At 34.6% G+C, this 20,171-nt stretch overlaps 1 protein-coding gene across 4 annotated transcripts in view; it reads right to left on the bottom strand.

The window, feature by feature from the left end:
- The window catches only part of KaiR1D (Kainate-type ionotropic glutamate receptor subunit 1D), a 700,763-nt gene that overhangs the window by 33,168 nt on the left and 647,424 nt on the right, over positions 1 to 20,171 (bottom strand). For 3 of the 4 annotated variants that reach the window (XM_081729522.1, XM_081729548.1, XM_081729539.1), the window contains exons 13-15: positions 13,628 to 13,765; positions 1,652 to 1,850; positions 229 to 460 (exon numbers count right to left, since the gene is read on the bottom strand). In XM_081729522.1, coding sequence (XP_081585648.1) covers positions 229 to 460; positions 1,652 to 1,850; positions 13,628 to 13,765 — 569 coding nt within the window. Of the gene's footprint in view, positions 1 to 228; positions 461 to 1,651; positions 1,851 to 13,627; positions 13,766 to 14,081; positions 14,220 to 20,171 lie in introns of all 4 variants that reach the window. The other variant, XM_081729531.1, reaches the window with a different exon arrangement.

The raw sequence follows: 20,171 nt of genomic DNA, 5'->3' as shown, positions 1-20,171 counted from the left end.
AGATACTTTTTCTAGTGGCAAATATAAAGTAATTTGATGAACCAAATTTACTATCACTATTACCTGCACTATTTTGTTCTTCATGTTAGACAACCCACACGACTCTGCTGTGTTGTGGTTTGCATATTGTTCAGTCCGGATACTTCTGTTAATGGCAAATATAAAGTAGTTTGGTGAACCGAATTTATTATCACTATTATGTGGACTATTTTGTTTGAAATTACTTACTTGGTGGCATTGCGATGCCATATCCTTTGGAATCGAGTAAGCTTCCGACTTGAGTAAGTTCACATTTTCTCTCTATCACATATTCGATGGATGTAGATTCCATGAGGAAGGCATAATTTCCGTTTTCTTTAAGGACTCGATCCACACCTTCTTGGTTCGAAGACGTAAATACACTGGGCCTCGCAGACTCCATAAATGACCACATTCGCTGATATGTGGAGAAATTAGAATCCTATAAAGAAACACAAATGCTCGTTTGTTATCTTTCATCGTAATAGTATTTGAAAACACAGACTCGGAGGTTGTACGTATCTACGCAATGCTACGTAAACATTTTTACGGAAGACAAAAAATTTTTCTAAAAATTTATTGTAAATATTTACAAATATATATATATAGTTATTCTTGTAGTAAATATTGTAGCTCTTAAAGGAGACATTTACTAGATTACATAAAATATATTATAATTATAGAAGCTAACATAATAAGATTTATTTATGTAAATGACCATTTTCCTTACTCCGTAGCTTTCACAATTATTCCTGTTATCTATTTCACATTGATGGAGCAAGTTCATGTATTGATGACTGGCAAATGAAATTTTTAAGGAACTGTTAACACTAGCAAAATTTAGTCAAGTAATTCGATTAATAAAAAGTACGATCCACCGCCAGGTGCGCAACCATAAATTTTTATTCGAGGTGGGGGGCTTCGGAAACAAAAGATTGGATGGAAGTCAGAAATTGCAAATTATACTTGTACAAATTTCCCAGATATACTGACTTATTTGCTTCATAGTACTACCTATCTATTAGATTGCAATGAATCCAAAATGTTGATGTTCGCTGTTCATTTTCTGCTACCTTGAATATTGTGAAGAAAGTGAGAAATTGTGGAATATGCAAGTATTTTTCTGTGGGACAGAAATACATAAAAAGGAATGAAAAAGGCTGGAAACTTTCGAAATGTGGGTGTGGATAGGAACGGAGAAATTTAGGTGGATGGAACGGCAAATGAATTAAGGTGTGTTAGTAAAAGTAAAGGAGAAAAATCAATCTTAGATGTACTGGTAATTAAAAAGAGGAAGATAAACCGGCTTGGACAATGGCTGAGAAGAACTGTATGATAAGGGCATGCCGAAAGGCACACAAGTGGGAAGGATGGAAGAGATTGAGTTAGTGAACGGTATTTAAACTGAAAATTCCTACTTGAAGATGAAAATATTAACTGAAGATCATGGTGTAGGAAAGCTTCTACGTATTACGGCAAGTGACCTGCAATAATGACAGAATGTCTCTGATGAAGAGGATAATCATCTTAAGAAGTACAACAAGAAGACAGATACAAATATAATACAATACAATACAAGTGAAGCCAAGGCTTTTATAATCTGGTACTACTTCAAAAAAAAGTGTATACTTACCCTAAAGAATGCTGCCGTGGAACCACCTTTCACTGCTCCATATTTGATTTTGGTTTGTTTGGCAAGATCTTCAGCGCTTTCGATGGGAGATTCCATTCTCTCGACTGTGAGGAAAGCAGCCAGATTTGCAGTGTATGACGAAATCATGATAAGAGTGAAGAACCACCACATCCCAGCAACCATCCTCGTTGACATGGCTCTGAAATAAACGTTTACATTCATTTTGACTAAGACTATAGTATACGATACTTATCTTTTATTACTGAATTGTATAATCATATAGTAATGTGTGTATACGATGCACGTTATACCTTATTGTATCTAAATTGTATTTTAATCTGTATGCAATGTCGATGAAGATACATTGCGAATATATTGGTGAAAAAATTATTTTTATATGGTCTGTCGTTTCTTAGCACTACTTAGCAGCTCGCTTCGCGATGTGTGAGAAAAGTTGCTTCGTCACTTCCAGTTACAACGAAAATACGTACAAGGTCCCAGAAGCTGTGTTTCCAGTTACAAGTAGGGTCGTGCACATTACGAGACGAGACAGAAATTTCTTGACAAGACAGCTATTTTAAACAGAAACTTATACATATTTTCGAGACGTCACTTTCACGTTAAATTTCGAGATGATGAATCATTTCGAGATGATGAATTGTTTTTACAGTAAAAATCAAGGCAAAAGACATCTCTATCACGGCAAATTTCGAGGAAAGATGCCACTTTCACGGTAGAAATCAAGGCAGAACATCACTTTCACGGTGAATTTTGAGGCAAGACGCCATTTCCACGATAAAAATCGAAGTACGTCATTTTCACGGTGAACTTTGAGGCAAGACGCCAATTTTACGTTAAAAATCGAAGTACGTCATTTTCACGGTGAATTTGTAGGCAAGATCTTATTTTCACAGTAAATTTTGAGGCAGGGCGTCAGTTTTACACCAAAGGTTTGGCTTGTACGTATCTCTAGTTCTAAATAGAGGTTCACTCAGGTTCGCGTGGGTTCAATGAGGTTCTCACTAATCCTAATGAGGTTTAGAATATCTCAGCTCACACCAATTTAAGCTGGAGCTCACTATTCCTAGTGAAACTCGTTAGGACCAACCTCATTGGGCTCGGCATCACTGATAATTTATGGCTGGATAATGAGATGAGATATGAGTCTGGCTCGTCTAGTCTCGTTGGTAACACTACTTGCCAACCTCAATGGGAGCTTGCGCTCGCTCATGTTCGTGTTCATTAACCTCATGTGGCTCTGATTCGGAGTCTTGCTTATTATGTACTTTCAGGGCTCGTACTCAATGTTTGAGCTTTGATCCCGGGAATTTAGCTCGTGAAGTAGAAACTTCGGCCAATGTGACTGTTAAATGAAAAAGAACAAAGCCCATGATTCACATTTATTTTCAGTTAATACATTTCTTCTCCTTTGTTTCCTTAGACCAATTTATTGTTTACAGTTTATTGTTTCGGAAATGTATACAGACGTACAAAATGTTAATATATATGACGTACTTCCGACGTCATTACCTTCCGTTGGATTTCAAGGTAGTGTGCTACGTTGTGCTGTACATATAGAACTTAAAGTGATTGTGTTTTGTATTGAAGTATAAACATTATAACGAATGGGATAATTGTTTTTTCTTCCTTTCTTGTTTAAAACTACAAACAAAATCTCAATTACTTCGCATAGCGTTGACATCAAACTACGTATGTTAGACATGCATATTCCTCGCAGATTAACATGCAGGAATGATCTTATTAGTCGCGAACTTGTTCCTGCATATTATCAGGACACTTATCCGCATATTATCGAAAAAGCAACAGTATTTAGCGTTAGGTTTATCTGCCTTGTTAGACTTTTCCAGGCAGCCATAGTCGAGCGATTGCGGCAAGTTTGAGTTTCGTGCAAGACATGGGTTCTTTCACCATTCATTCCTGCTATAATTGTGAGATGTAAGACGTAAAAACACAATACAATTAACTTAGCTCACTGATAATCCATCATCCATGAGGTAAAACAAAGAGATACAGTAATCATAAAGTGAAAATCGAGCTTTGTTCACCTAAACATGTTTTACGTTTCACCTTGTGCGAATAACAACACATTCCGCTTCTGTCATTCCACGGGCTTCGTTAAGTGGTTGTTACGTTTCGTTATGACGTAGACAATACACACTACAAGAGTATCAAAGCATTTTTTCCCCCAGGAGTTCGATACGAACATAAGTTCGGAAAATCTTTCCGATATAAATCAATATCTATTATTTGAATTAGTTATAAACTAAATGGTATATTATTACAGTATACATATTGAAATGAAATGAATTGAAATCTTTCAGTTTAGCGTCGCACGATTATGCCCGTTAGGCTAAGGGACATGAGGATTAAGCCAAGTGAATGATGATGGAAGCCTGGGTGGAATGACGATGTGGGAAGAAACGGGAGTACCCCAAGGAAACGAACGAACATGATGTTGACCACCAGAAACTTATATGACAGGGGATCAAAGCAGGGATCCCAGACAGCAGAGGTAAGCCTTCTACCACAGACCCATCGTGCTCCCAAGCACTCACGTTGAGATATCACTATAATTGATATATAAAACTCAAAATTGGTGCAAAATAATATATTTATGTTCGATATGGAATTCTCACCTACATTATGCCCCCTCCTATTTTACTTTCTCCCCAGGTTCCGGAAATCGTCGGAACAGCCCTGGAAAGAAGACTTATATTTAAGCAGATACACCCAGTGATTTAACTGAATATAGAGGAAATCGAATAATACAAACTTGTTATCATTACGAATGTCTAATATTATAATACACTATGCGACTTCTTTTGGTGATCCTTGATAACGCACATGTGCAGACTGTATCGTCTTAATTGTGACACTGAACTTAACACTATAACGAAAGCTATGGGGCAATGCTAAAAATCACAGAGAAAGCCCTGGAGAAAAACTGATGAGGATTCGTATCTCGGTCTCTAAGTATAACATCTCAACAGCACGATTAAAGTTCTATGCTTGGTGTTCTTTTCCTCTTGCATCAACTTGCAAGACAAAAATTCGTTATTTTCCGAAAAGGCTTTCCATCATTTTGTTGACATTTTGATTGGAATATGTTGTTCTGATTTAAGTGCGCAGTAGTTCAAGCTTGTAAAATTATCTCATATTTGTCCTCTAAGTTGAGACTTCCCGTATACTCAGCTAATGGCAATTTTCGGGAGGTACACATGTAGATCATCTTTGACAGAGTAGATTTTATGTTAACCGAAAGTGTGGAGACATTCCCAATTGATCACTACGTTGACAAGTGGTATCCAGAGGAAAGTAATCTTGTTTGGAATAACTTAGTGGACGTAATTATTTTCTTTTACTATGAAGTGATGTTTTCTTATTAACAGTTCATTAAATTTTGGTATCTATTCGCTCAGAGCGCGCTTTTCATGTCAATCTGAATAAATTATTTCTCTATAATATTCAGACAATATCGGTTTGTTTGAACTAACTTTTTAAATATAATTTTGACTAGTTACACGTACTCTTTGCTTAAACTGCTATGAGAAAACTTGGACTCCTTTATCGCTTCACTGACATAAAAAATCCCAATTCCTTAAGCTTGTTTTATAAGTCATATGTCGCTCCCACTATTAAGTACTCTTCTCCTATCTGGTCTATGGCCTGCCCTACTCATTAGACAAAAATAAATTCCGTAATTAATTTCTTTTTAGCCATTGTATCCTACTGAGTGCCTCACCTCCGAACACTTCCAAAAAATGAAGTTTAAAATCCCCCAATATCAAACCTCTCCTAGTCAGAAACAAAATTTCTGACCTAAAATATTTGCATAAAATTGTAAATGGACATGTATCATGTGAACAGTTATTAAGTTAGATCAATTTTCGCATACCCGCTAGAACAATGCGGTCTAGTGATTTCTTTTACACTAGAGCGGCGATGGTGAATATTGTCCAAAAGACCCTTGTAAACCTAATTGTCAGTACTTATAATCAGTTACCAGAAATTGTAGATGTTTTTTCAAATAAGTATACTTTCAGATACTCTATAAATAAGTTATTTCTGTAATGTTGCTGTTGTGCCGTAATATCTTGAGCTCAAACTGGTATTCAACTGTTATGTTATTTAAAATGTTAAAGTGTTTCAGTGTAAAATGGCCTAGTGCTGTATCTGAAACCTATTATAAATAAATAAAGAAAATATTTTTTAAAGAAAAAATTTACCTGATATATGAGATTATGTATTTATTTTCAACGAGCTAACATTCAAAAATAACAAAGTAAGTACGTATATGGACCTATGTTTTCACTACTTTCATTAAGAAACAGGAAATCGACATAGAAACATTTTAAAGTATCAGAAAATCAGAATTATGAATTTAACAAAGCATTGAGGAAGAGTTTATGTATTATATTTTCTTTTAAAATATCACTTATTTTTGTATTACAAAAATAGTTCAAAGAATTCACAAACACACAAAAGTACACCGATAAAGACGAAACATATATTTTGCATATAAACAGACCTTATAAAATGATAGAACATCACCTTTAGTCCTGAAAATATGGAAATGGATTATTAATTAATTTACAAGGAGCATCTTTACATATACGTTTGATTACGTCCGTAAGAACAGTGTTAAATAGATTAAAGCCATGGGGCAAAAATTCTGATAACACTCAACGAGCTTGAATGATAGGTTTGGAATTTACCTTCCCTTTCAGTAATATATATATATATATATATATATATATATATATATATATATATATATATATATATATATATATATATAGTGAGAGAGAGAGAGAGTTACAAAAATTTGTCATAATATTTTAGTAATACTTTTCTCACATCAAAATAAGAAAAAAGTTCATATGAACCTGTGTTCGGAAGTGCATAGTTTCCTAGCTATAGAGTGCCAAAAACGTGAAAAAATGAACTTTAAAGGTCCATAGTTCCACTACCACAGGAACGACCGTAGTCGGGTCAAGACATCATTGAGGAACTAGTATGTGAACTATCCAAATATCCATCTTTCAGAACTTCTTGTATTTGCACAATCATTTTTAGAGAGGCTGTTTGGAAGTACTTGATCACTCTCCACCTACCTCTCTAAAAATTGGTGTGCAAGTGCTGAAGCTTTCTTAAAACATGCTTGGATAGTTCACATATCAGTTCCTCAGTGATGTCTTGACCCGACTACGATAGGTCACGTAGTATTTGCGCTATGAACCTTTTAAAGTTCACTTGTTTCACATTTTCGGCAACCTATACGGTAAGTCTGAAACTGTCCACTTTTGAGGACAGGTTCATATGAATTTTTTCTTATTTATCTGTCCCAAATTGTGACATATTTATGCAACACCCTGTATATGTAGAAGAATTTTATTTCCAATCAATCCTTAACTACCCAGTCTTACCTCACCATCCACTGCAAGTGATAACCTATCAACCATACTAAGCAAGGATGCAACTGCATTAAAATAAGAATTAGGTTATCCGGATTTTCTTTAAAAGAACAGCACAAATATATGGCACAAAATTAAATCATAAGAGAACTGTGCTCATCTTTCATCTGCAGATGCATACACACACTCATCCTTTACTTCATGCGTCTTCTTAGGTTTTACATCTCTATGGAAGGTAATAGGAGGCATCTTCTGATCAATTGCATTAAATCTTTAGATTTTCATCGTTATGTTCTTTAAGATGAAAAAAAAAAAAAACAGACGATACTCTCAATGACGCAAAACCATTGGAATGAAATGGAGAAAAGTCAACAGGAATCTCAAATGAACAAAGAATAACAGATTTGTTCCATATTTCATATGCACATTAAAGTCATTAAGATCGATGATTATGAAAAGTTTGATTACGATGCAATGAGTTTAATCGATTGTGTATGATATACGATTTTGTTATGATTGATATATATAAAGAAACATCAAAAGTTAGAAAACAGATCTGTCCCATGTTAAATATTGTACGTCTTCTATATACAATAATATATGACTGTGTTAATTTAACACATGGATTCTGTATTACCCTCTGGTGTTAAACCTTTACAGATGCTTGGTGCTACTTCAAACACACCGCACTTTAGAGTAAACTGTTAAAATGGTAGTCGATAAATTGGCCACTTCACACGATGAGAATTATTTTAGTAACACATCATTAGTGATGTTAGATATGTAGTTGCCAAAAACTACTTTTTATCGTTACTTTGCATCCACAGTATATGTCAAATACACAGCGTAAAACTTTGTTACCAGCAAAAATAATAAATAAATGAAAACTAATGCAAATTCTCAATGTCAGTTACAATTATGATACATTTGGAAGGCAATGTGAATTCTTAAAATTACAGTATAGGAATCTATCTGATATAGAATTACAGTATCTATCTGATACTCAGGACTTCGAGGCGACTATGATAATTTAGCTAAGTCATTGTTCTTAGCAAATGAAAGGTTGTGCTGACCATTGGCGAATGAAACAGTTATTTATATAAGTCTCTCGATAGCTTGCGATTACTACGCTAGTTGGAGTGTTACTAACAACGCATGGTGTATATATAGAAGATCACAGTGTCGTTCTTCCTATTTTGCGTTCCTTCGTTTATTCCCTACTTCTGTAATACTGCCGCGGTGTTGATATTTTCATACTGTTCAACACCGTTTCTTTATCAAATCGGTAACACTAGATCTGTGTTAACCATAACACTGAACCCTTAGTGATGAAATAGCATGCTAGAGTGGTGGTCACGCTAGGGCAACTAATCTTGTTAAAATTAAGTTATTTTAACACCATCATATTTTGCTATGTAGCAACTCTATAAGAAATATTGCTGGGACTTAAAGTTCTGTCCTGTTTAGAGATGTAAAGTACTAAAGTGAGCACAAACTAAATGAACGACGTTGTTTATTAAGCTGAAAATAAGTTTTCAAAAATAATCCATAACTTTCCATATACTTAGAACCTGAGTTTCTCAAACTTATTATTAAAACGTCATAAAGTCTTAACTTCACGAAAATAAAAGTCATGATTTATATAGTTTTAAATCAAATTTATGCTGAAAATAAGCTGTACTGTTCTTCAGCTGTTAATAGTTCATGCATATGTTAATAGTAGTTGTTAGTATTAGTGACTTCTATAGATGTAACCTTTATTCATTCATTTATTTTCACCCACGAGACAAAAGCAATATCATAACAAGTCCTTAACTGTCTTTGATATCACAAAGAACAAGTAAGATAGTATCGTTGAAATCGAATAGGGTTCTCTCGTTTGATTTAAATTTTTAATTTACTAAATGCAAAGATGCTCATTGTATGAAACACAACAAAATTACGAGACAATAATTTCACAGTTATAAGCTAGACAGTGGCGGCCGTAGATAGTAAATTTTCGTGAATTAACATGACTGGCTAAACTAATACATTATTGCAGGAAAAAATATGTACTATATTAATTGCACTATCTTTGACAGAACTTAAAATATTTAAGGTATATTTCTTTTTCTTCTCTTTTTATTTCTTTACTGTAATGGCACTTTAACCTGAATAAGATGAAGGGAAATAATACGCCTGTAGAAAGCGAATAAATGAACATTCAGAAATCATTATCCCACGTGGGTAAAACATTATACCTATACTCTATACGGTGTACATTATAAATTATCACACGCACAGAATTCAACTTCTGTGAATAATATGGACAAGATGTCAAAGACCTTGTCAGTACGTTGAGCAATTTCGTCAAGATTCGTTGCAGGTCTTCACTCTTGTAGAAGACAATAGTAGAGTTGCCGAATGCCATAATATATGAATGGTCGTACAACGGTTGTTTCATAAAATACCGCAGTCTGTCAAGGCCAGTCATTGGGATTGGAGCCCGAACTAGACCTGTCCAATCAAATCTCATATGTAGCCAATGGGAACAGATCTGGCGATTGTGCATGCCAGGAAAAGTGATTTTAAGTTTTCTCTCTAGCTAGTGATGTATAAGTGTCAAGAGATTTCAAAGGACCATTGGATGGGTTTGTTGCATCCAACCTCCATGGAAATGAAATGAAATGAAATCTTAAACTTTTATGTCCCACGGTTATACTAGCTAGGCTAAAGGAGAAGGTGATGAGAAATGAATGAAATGGTGGAATGAAGAAAGTGGAAGGAAACGGGAAAATCCCGAGAAAACAAACGCACACGGTGTTTGTTCATCACAAAGCTCACTTGGCGCGAGCTGGGATCGAACCAAGAAGAACCCCATACACCAGAGGTGAACGCTCTACCACTGAGCCATAGCGGCCCCACCAACCTTCATGGGGTTCGAAGATAAGTGGATGCAGAATAACCGTAAAATAGGGTAAAATAAGAATATCAAATGATAATGCAAGTAAAGCTGACTCAGTTTAACGTTGACCGTTGGTTATAGTAAAGTTCTATTAAGGTCTATGTTGGGTTTTGAAACTGATAATTTAAAAAAATGAAAATGAAATGAAGTTTTACGTCGAACGGTTATGCCGGTTAGACTAAAGGAGACGGTGAAGATGAGAAATGAATGAAATGGTGGAATGAAGAAAGTGAGGGGAAACGGGAGAACCCCAAGTAAACCCACGAGGACGGTGTTTATCCACCACTAAATCCACACAGCGCGAGCTGGGATCGAACCAGAGACCCCAAGCACCGGAGATGAACGCTCTATAACTGAGCCGCCACGCCCCCCTGATAATTAACTGCTGGATAACAGCAATTTGGAGGAAGTGTTTTCTGTGTAAGGAACATGTCCTATCACTGTTAAGAAAGATATTTGTTGTTTACAAATTATGTGTAAATCAAATTGTAATAACGCACAAAGAGTGAAAAAGTGACTGACTGGACATAGACTCGAAGCCGGGACCGCCAGCATACCGTTGTTAGCATCTATAGAGGATCTGGTGTGTTAAAGAAATCGACTATTTCCTCCTTCCATTAGTATATAACAAATTGTAGTAGTTCGACCTCTTAATATGTATTAATTTTTATAATTTTATAGACATTAGTTGAAATTTCTTTATGCCCAAAGGTGTTTTAAAGATATATTATAGTTAACTTAATAAAAAGTTTATCAGATCTTAATGTAATAGTAAGGGCAATGGTAGGATTAATATAATCAGTGCATGGCTGTATGGAGATTATTTATTTAAGAGCTAACAGCTGCGCAGTTCCAGTACCTACACGCAATATTATATTATTTACGAGTTTGTTTAGGAAAACATGGAAAGGTCGAGGAAGACAACAGTACGAAATTTACGAGGAGATCGAGAGTGTCTCCACGGACAGAGAAGTTGGCAAAAAGGTTGATAATGTACGAGTGGCAGAAACATCGACAAGGAAGTCGATGAGATCTCCTCACTTTCAACCCGTACACTGAGTGCTACATTATTTACGAGATGGTTTACGAAAACAGAGATGTCGAGGAAGACAACAGCACGAAATTTACGAGTAGCTCGAGAATGTCTCAGAGGACAGAGAAGTAGGTAAAAGGGTTGGTAATGTCGGAGGGGCACGAACATCGGCAAGGAGGTCGATGAGATCAAAAATAGGGATTAAAGGCTATGAGGTCTGACGAAACAACGAGTTCGGAAAAAATATTGGGAGATTCTGGGACAATAACGTCTCAAGTGAGAGAGCAGAGAGATTATAGAACTAGATGAAAAGAATGAGATGAAGATCGACATGGGAATCGATGAAGTCCAGAGGAGAAAGCAGAGAGATCGGAGAAATCGATGAGATTCCAATGACACTAAGATCTGCAGGGAAGATCGATTAATTCCAAAGAAGATAGCAGAAAGATCGGAGAAGTCGGTCAAACCCCAAGAACATGAAGATCGACAAGGTCTAAGGAGGGATAATAAAGAAATGCCCGAGGAGACAGTGAAGCTACTAGGTTCAACGGTTTTTTTTATTCAGTATTAATTAACTGTTATATAAAGCCATGTGACAGAAATATATTCTATCGTTGTTTAAGGAAGATGTTTTGTTGCTTAGTTCGTTGGTATGAGTTTAGTGCTCAACATCGTGCATGAAAAATGCACGCCTTAAGCACTGGACCAGCGGAGACGACTGAAGATGCTATCTTGTTTACAGATAGTATGCAAATCGAGATGTAACATTTTGTTTTGCGTCGATGAAACAAATATTTTGATTATTTGTTCTGTTGAATGTTTTACGGAGTTTTTGTAATGTTTTGAAGTGTTTCTTTTTAGAGATTTCTATAGTTATTTTAATAAAGTATTGTAAGATATTCTGGTTTGGGTCTTAGATCTGCTATTAGTAATAGTACTAACATAATAATGAGTAGATTAATATAGTAATAGCACGACTGTATGGAGAGATCATATTTTAAAATTAGAAATCAACAGTTTCTTTAATTATACTCCAATTCTTAAAAATGACAGTTAATCTACACTATTTCAGTAGACTTGTATGAAACTGCAGCAAAACGCTCGTTTCTCTTTATTATACGTATTTGTTTGCGACTTGTTTTTTTTTTTTTTTTTTTTTTGCATTAATACTTTATTTGCACATTGTATCTTTGCAATAATGTATAGCTTAAACAAAATAAAATACGTTCAAAACATTTATTATTAATCTTTGTTAAAGTTTTGCCAATATACCATTGCCATCATCCAATATATCATTATCAGACACAGATAATGAATCTGATAAAGGCAACTACATATATTCAAAACTGTAACATAGACAGACTATTACATAAATATGTCCTAATATTTTAGAAACAGGTTCCTGACATAAAAATAAGAAAAAAGTTCATATGAACCTGTGCTCAAAAGTGGATAGTAAGGAAATTATAGGGTGCTGTAAACGTGAAATAAGTGAACTTTAAAAGTTCATATCTCCACTACTATGTATGGAACCTATTGTAGTCAGGTCAAGACATCAGTGAGGAACTGGTATGTGAATTATCCAAATATCCATTTTTCAAAACCTCCGGTAATTGCATAATCATTTTTAGAGAGGCTGTTTGGGAGTACTTGATCACTCTCCACCTACCTCTCTAAAAATTGGTGTGCAAGTACTGGAACATTCTTAAACATGGATATTTGGATAGTTTACATACCAGTTCCTCAGTGATATCTTGACCTGACTACAATAGGTTCCATAGTAGTGGAGCTATAAAATTTAAAGTTATTTTATTTCACGTTTTCGGCATCCTATAACTCCGAAACTACACACTTCTGAGCATAGGTCCATATGGACTTTTTGTTCTTATTTTGATGTAAGGAGTCTGTTTCCAAAATATTTAACACATTTATGTAACGCCCTGTATTAGTAATAACAAGTGTTTGCTTTTGGACAGATTTAATATTATTCAAGTCCCATGTCTTAGTGAGTGCTTCGCCCTCATTAGAAGCGACTAATGGAAAGCTTGGTTTCTTGACATTTAATTTCATACTTCGTTAATTATTATTGTCACGGAACGGCCGATCAAATTACTGTAATATACACAGTACCTAGAAGATACTGACACTTCTCTCCACAGTTGTTTCTAAGTACTAGACCACTATTTTTTCGGATGATTTATTATTTTGAAAGCAGCAAAAATACTATATAATGAATTTTAAAGTGAGTACATACTTTGACATACGACTACGTGATATTTAAGATGTTACATGCTTATCAAGTTAGAATATCTTCATCAATTTTAAATTGATCCACGCTTCAAGTGAAGAATTACCTCACTAACTTTAATACAAGAGCCGCCACTGACTTTAAACAAAGCACACAAACACACAGACATACTTCAACAACATTACACATGCAACATCAACAAATAAAATAAAAGCATGTAAAAAAATAAACATAAACACACACACAGTGTACATTACGGTGCCAATGCTAATATTAAAGAGGTGCTTGGTGCGCAGCCAGAAATAAAACTTCTTACTTTGGGGCAATATCAGAACCTTGCTGCATCAATGAACCAATCGTGAACCAAAGACTGTTCATCATACTGAATTGATTCTCCAATACATCCGGTTCATCGTTACAAGGATGCGGATTATCCCATTCGTAAGGGCTAAACCTGGAAACAAGAGTCTTAATCCAGAGATGAGAACACCCACGCACACGGAACACACACATTCACTTAGCATACATACATGAAGAACACTCAAGGCGAATTTTTTTTTTCAGTAACGGATTTACACAATACTTGTATTACGTCCACTGCCGTTAATACAAGGATTATGTAAACAGGATGAAATATATACGTATATATGTTTCCTTAAAATTAATTCTGCATTATCCTGGGATATTTTGCTTTCGGCTTTGGGAGAGATACATATTTTTGTTTTTGATTTGTGTGTCTTTTTTTCTTTCTTTTGAAGAATGAACCTTACTTTGGCAAGAAGTCACATCCCTGTTGCATTAATGATCCAATGGCAAACCACATACAATTCAGAAGTGTGAACTGGTTCTCCAAATGATCCGGATCCGGATTGCATGGGTGAGGGTTTTGCCATTCATAAGGTGTAAATCTGAAATGGTAAAAAGTCCAAAAAAAATTGCATCTTTGAAGAGAGAAAACAGCAAAGCAAGAACATAACTTTTCAACGATTTAAAATATTCAAAATTTTCCAACTGTTTTCCACGTAAACTCAATTTTTTTTTAAAAAAATATATCTTCTATCCTGCAACAAATTACTTATTAGCAACACTTACATAAATAATATCATAGTAGAAACAAATAAACTCTACATAAAATTTAGATTCAACCTACTGTGCCAATAAGTTGCTTATGCTCCTATTCAGCATACAACTTTTATCTTGGAACCTTGAATTTACCAACACTCTAATACAGAACACATCATTTCCGGTCATCAGATTGCCATTGGCGATCAAATATTATTGGTAGTCTTCGAATTAAGTAAAAAGAAAAAAAAAGTGGTTACAAAACTCTTCGAACTGGGTTCTGGATTCAGATCTGAAATTTTGTGCCCTGTCCTAATAGCACAATTGTAACGAAAGTTTGTAACTTCCTTTTACATACTATCTTGTCAATTAATTTAACATATTTGAACAAGTTATATTTGAACAATGATAGGCAGAATGCAAATATTTGATAGAAAACTTTACAGACAACAGTATTCAGTAATCTATATACAGTGTGTTGAAGAAAATGCAACCAAAACTTTGATCGAGTATATTTTTTTGAAGAATGATAGACATAATATTTATGATAAAAGTTAACGTTGTTTATGAAGATATTTTGAAAATAAAACCAATGCGACAAATGGTAACTTTGAATTTTAGTAACTGTTTAAATGACCAGAAGTGTAATTTTTTTAAAAATGAAAATTCCTTATTATCAATTGCGAGGAACAGAAAAAAAGAATTAATCGCTGTAATTCTTAATGTAAATGTTTAGTACGCATCAATATTTATCGGACGAAACAAAAACTGCATGTTGTTGTGCAACATTGGCAGTTGTAAAGGCTATTTCTTACGTATTCAGAAAACATTTCTTTAAAAATGAAATATCGGATTCTGGCAACAATGTTTCAGCAAAAATAGGTATAACTCAGCATAGGTATATCTCATCCTCGCACAGGTGGACAGTGTGATTTATGAATAAAACAATAAACTGATTGTTTTTCGTAAAAAAAAAAAAGAGACGATAAAAATACAGTAATTATTCAACTGCAGCTGGCATTTTTATTTCTTACTTCTACTTAACTTTCTTACTTCAAAAATTATACTCTATCAAAGTTAGAGTTGCATTTCTTTTGGGACACTCTGTAGTAGTCAGTGATGAGAAGTCCACTATTTTGAGAAATACGTTGGAAAAATCTTCATTTCTTTCTTTTTTTCGAATTTATCAATTCAGTCTTTCCTCTTTACTAATTCATTATAATGATTTATTCACTATTGTAAATCAGATCTTTGAGTACAGATTGGTAATGTTTAAACTTACTGCGAAGGAGTAAATCACATAGAAAGAATATATACAGACAGTAAACTCAAGAGAAAAGGTTGAAATCTAAAAAACAGTACACAGTGCTGCATCTTACTTGCGAAGAAGGAACCAACTTTTGATTTGGCGTCAACTGTGTGGGAAAGTTTGAATTTAATTGTCGAGCAGGCTTGCCAACCATACGATAATTATCGTGATGTACGATAATTTAATGTTATATACGATAATTGCTATATATGATAATGCACTTGCGATAATAGGTGAATATACGATAATTTTAGAACCCACATTTTTTTCAGTTTTGGAATGTGCAACTAAACTATAGATGCGCATTAAATAATTATAAACACATACACCAAGGTTTTTAACAGTCTTCCGGCTAAAATAAACCAATAACGATTTAAGAATTGGCAAATGACAACCCAGCAACTATTCTTTAAATTCAATTGTTTACGCAAGGGTGGAAATGATGTTGTTCAGAGTAATGTTAATAAGTTTTTCAAGATATGGTGAAGACAGTAATCAGGCACGTAGCCAAGGGGTGGGTCCGGGGGTCCGGACCCCCTCTTCGAAACCATCCTATGGACTACAAATGACAATCGATAAACTTGTTCTATCAGATAGATTCTCAGGTAAAACTTAAGAAATGCTTTCAATCACCAATAATATGAGCCTGGAACATAAATTCCAGTTACACTTGTCAAAGTAATTTTCAATTTCGCTGTAACACTAATCCATTTTATAGGGTGTGTTTACCGCCGAAAGAGATCTCGTTGCTATCTTTGGCGGCATTAATCGAAGATAAGAAAAAGAAGAAGGAAGAAGACAACAAGAACCGAGTTCGAATGACCTCAGAAAACTATATCTTTTACAATATTTTAAAAATATTCTTTTACTCGAGATTTCTTTATAGTTTGTTATTAAAATATTAACATATCCTCATTTTATTGTCCTAACAAACTAATATGGGTATGTGGCCAGTAAAATAGTTTAAATTGATCGAGCCCCTGGTGTGTAACCACAGTATTTCATGTCACGGACCCTCCTATTACGAAATCCTGACTAAACGAATCAATATATGTTGCCAGTAAAATAGTTTAGAATGATCGAGCCCCTGGTGTGATAACCACAGTATTTCATGTCACGGACCCCCCCTATTACGAAATTCTGGCGACATGCCTGCAGTAATGAGTTCTAAATTGAAGATTAGTAGATAAGATTATTACTATTATTCGTAATATTATACTTATTTCTACAATTATCATGTGCATAACGAAGATACGATAATTTTAAAGACAAAAATCTATAATTTTGTTCTCTGAGGTTGGCAAATGTGCCTTAGACTGGTGGTGAAGGAGTTGTAGACTCGCAATGTTGCACGGACAAGAAAATATACAGGAAAATTAATGTTCAAATCTAGATACAATAGTCTAAAAACTGAAATGAAATAAATATATGATTGCTTTTTTTTATTATTTCTTACTATATTACAAAAGCAGAAACATTACATTAGAATAATGATAATTAGTATCAGTAGAAAGATATACGGGTTAATGTAACAACAGGGTTAATTTTCTATCTGAACTCAAAGACAACCAGAGTGAAGCCACTGTCAGCGACGTGTGAATGCCGATGTTAACGTAACACAATTAAGTTCCAAGGCTAAAGGGGACAGTGATAGTAAGATAACGATGGGATGAAATTATAGGAGGACTCTGAGAAAACCAAAGCAAATGTTATTTAACCACCACAAAGTTCGTGAGATGCGGGATGGGATTGAACCAAGGATCCCATGCACCAGAGGTGAACGCTGTACCACTGAGCCACTGCGACCCTATTATCCGATTTTAAAGTGCTGTGTTGACTCAAAAAAGTGACATTGGGTTTTCAATGAAATGTTCTCCATTTTTTTTTCAATGTGGCTTATTCCGACCGTTCGTCACACATCAAATTCATCGTCAAAATCTCGCTTACTTTGAACACTGACTGACTGACAAGTTGACTGACAGTTGGCGAGAGTGCCACTAGTACTTTTCTCCTGTATATCAGTGACATCTTCTGTCAACCAAACGAAACTTAAAAATTCTCTCGAACACAGCCGTTTTATGAGGTACAACACTCTGAGATCGGATAAAGATTTTAGAGATACCCTGTATTATTTTGAGAACCCGAATACTGAAGGAAAATGGAACTGTGTCTTTGGAAAGAAATGTATAATTTTATCTGCAGTATTAACATAAGATCAATTATATAATATTAATAGATATTAATCGCTTTAATAAACAAGTGGCAGTGTTATAGAATACATCACCTCAAGGAGTTTGGTTCTTCTCACCCACCATTCCCCAGTCAAGAACTTTAGTAAGATGAATGAATATTTCAAATAAAAGAAAATATTTAAATCTTTTAGATTATCGAGAAGAAAATTCCTTAGTTTAATATAAGCATTGTATTCCACGGACAGATTAGTATGTTGGATCATGGTTATTATACAGACGTGTTCAAATTATTAGACTTAACATTCAGTTTCTGGATATTTTACTGTTCTTACAATATTACGTCAGAAAACACGTTTGAACTTAGTCCAAATTACTGCTCTGTATCTCTGTGGTCATGGCACATGCTTTCCAATATCAATATAACAAATGCATACTTGACATTCAAATATAAATACTATACAGTGTGTAAATCCAAATTGGAAACAAAAAATGAAATGGGAAACTTACAAGAAAATTATCTCTTACACAACGATTAATATTTCGTATGAACTCTGTTATTCTTTATTAAGTTTTTATCCTTTGTGGCATGCTATGTACGAGTTTAGCACATCTTGCTTTCAATTTAGCATCATAATACCACAAATTGTTGATTTCCTCGATCAATTGATATTTGATTGTAATGTGGTTCTTCTTTAGCTTTTCCTTTATGAAACTTCAAGCATTTTCAATTGGGTTCATATCAGGACTATTGCCCGGCCACGGAAGAACACTAATTTCGTTGTTTTCGAAAAATTTTGTCACAGTTTTGCACCGGTGGTATGGTGCTCCGTCCTACATAACAGTCTGCGGAAGCAGTTTTTCTTGAATTTGTAGGTATTGATCGTACTTCATTATTCCCTCTTTTATATGCAGTTTCCCAGGTCCGAAGACAGACATCACATCCCAGACCATGACCGAAGTAGGATGCTTCACGGACTGTTGGAGGCATTCCAACTTGAATTTCTTTCCAGGTCGATGTCGCATATATTGTGAATATTCATTAGACACGAAGACACGTGATTCATCACTAAAACACACTATTCTCCAATCATTAGCAGTTCAATGTTCTAGGCCTCATGCCCATTCGAGGCAATTCTTTGCCATGATTGGAGTAATTTTTGCTTTCTTTCTTGGCCTGAGTGCTTTTATTCCCTCAGCACAAAGAATCCTTTGAACATTTTCAGGCAAAATATATACACCATACTCAGCCATTTTTATGCTTAAGTCTCTAGAAGTTCCGTTTCTGTTTCCCAGAGCCAATCTTTTTAGTTTTCTGATACCTCTTAGCAATAGTTGTGGTTTTCGCCTACACTTCCCAAGCCTATTTTGCTGATACATTTTCCTCTAGCTCATTTAAACGGAAATATTACTCAGAGATTTTAGCAATTGGAATAGCAATTTGTCGCAGTGTATATCTTCCTTCCGCCAGAAGTATTTTGACAACTTCAACTTTACGCGAAGAAAGGTCTCTGGCTTTTCTCAGTATGCCGCGATTACAGGACTTCACAGAATTAAAAATTAATACAAAAAACACATCACGGTTACTTAAAACTGACCCATTTGAACTGTTGAACGCTTTGAATGTTGTAACTAGTTAGGATTGCAACCACAATACCTCAGATTGTAACTTGTTGATAGACCATAATAGCTGTCTACAACTGAAATACCACTTTCAGAACTCCCTCCCCTCCACTAATGCATCTGCTGTTCAGCGGTGATATCACCACCTCAACTGTACAGTAAACAAATGAAGGATCCTATGTTGGTGGTTTAACCATTAAATTACATGTTCTAGAACTCCAAAATTAGGACTTCAACATCAACTTTTCATTTTTCGAGCGTAAGTCTAATAATTTGAACACGTCTGTACTAATCCGCTAATCTGAACAGCATTGCGGGTAATCTACCAAGCAAGAATGATATTCATAATTACCGTACTTCCATAGGAATACGAGGACATGATTTTTAATTATCAATATCTTAGGATAAACTAGATAAATCACATAAGTTGATTCTAAGAGATGGATGAATCACATCCATCAACGATCTCGATCCAAAACCTTTGACTCTATACCGAGGAAAAATGATGGTGATCTATCAAAACCTTATTCAGAATTTGTGTCTTGCAGATGAACATAAAAAAACAGACAAAGTAAATATATAAAACAGGCTTACAAAATCACGATATTTTAAAAAATAATTTTTATTGATTTTTAATTTAAATTACTAGTATTTGATCTTTTTTTTTAAAAAAAAAT

The sequence above is a fragment of the Thermobia domestica genome, chromosome 1 (genome assembly GCF_964235325.1).
Source record: "Thermobia domestica chromosome 1, izTheDome1.hap1.1, whole genome shotgun sequence".
NCBI classification, from domain to species: Eukaryota; Metazoa; Arthropoda; class Insecta; order Zygentoma; family Lepismatidae; genus Thermobia; species Thermobia domestica.
Note: the sequence above shows the minus strand (reverse complement) of the source record. Positions and strands in the feature narration are given on the sequence as shown.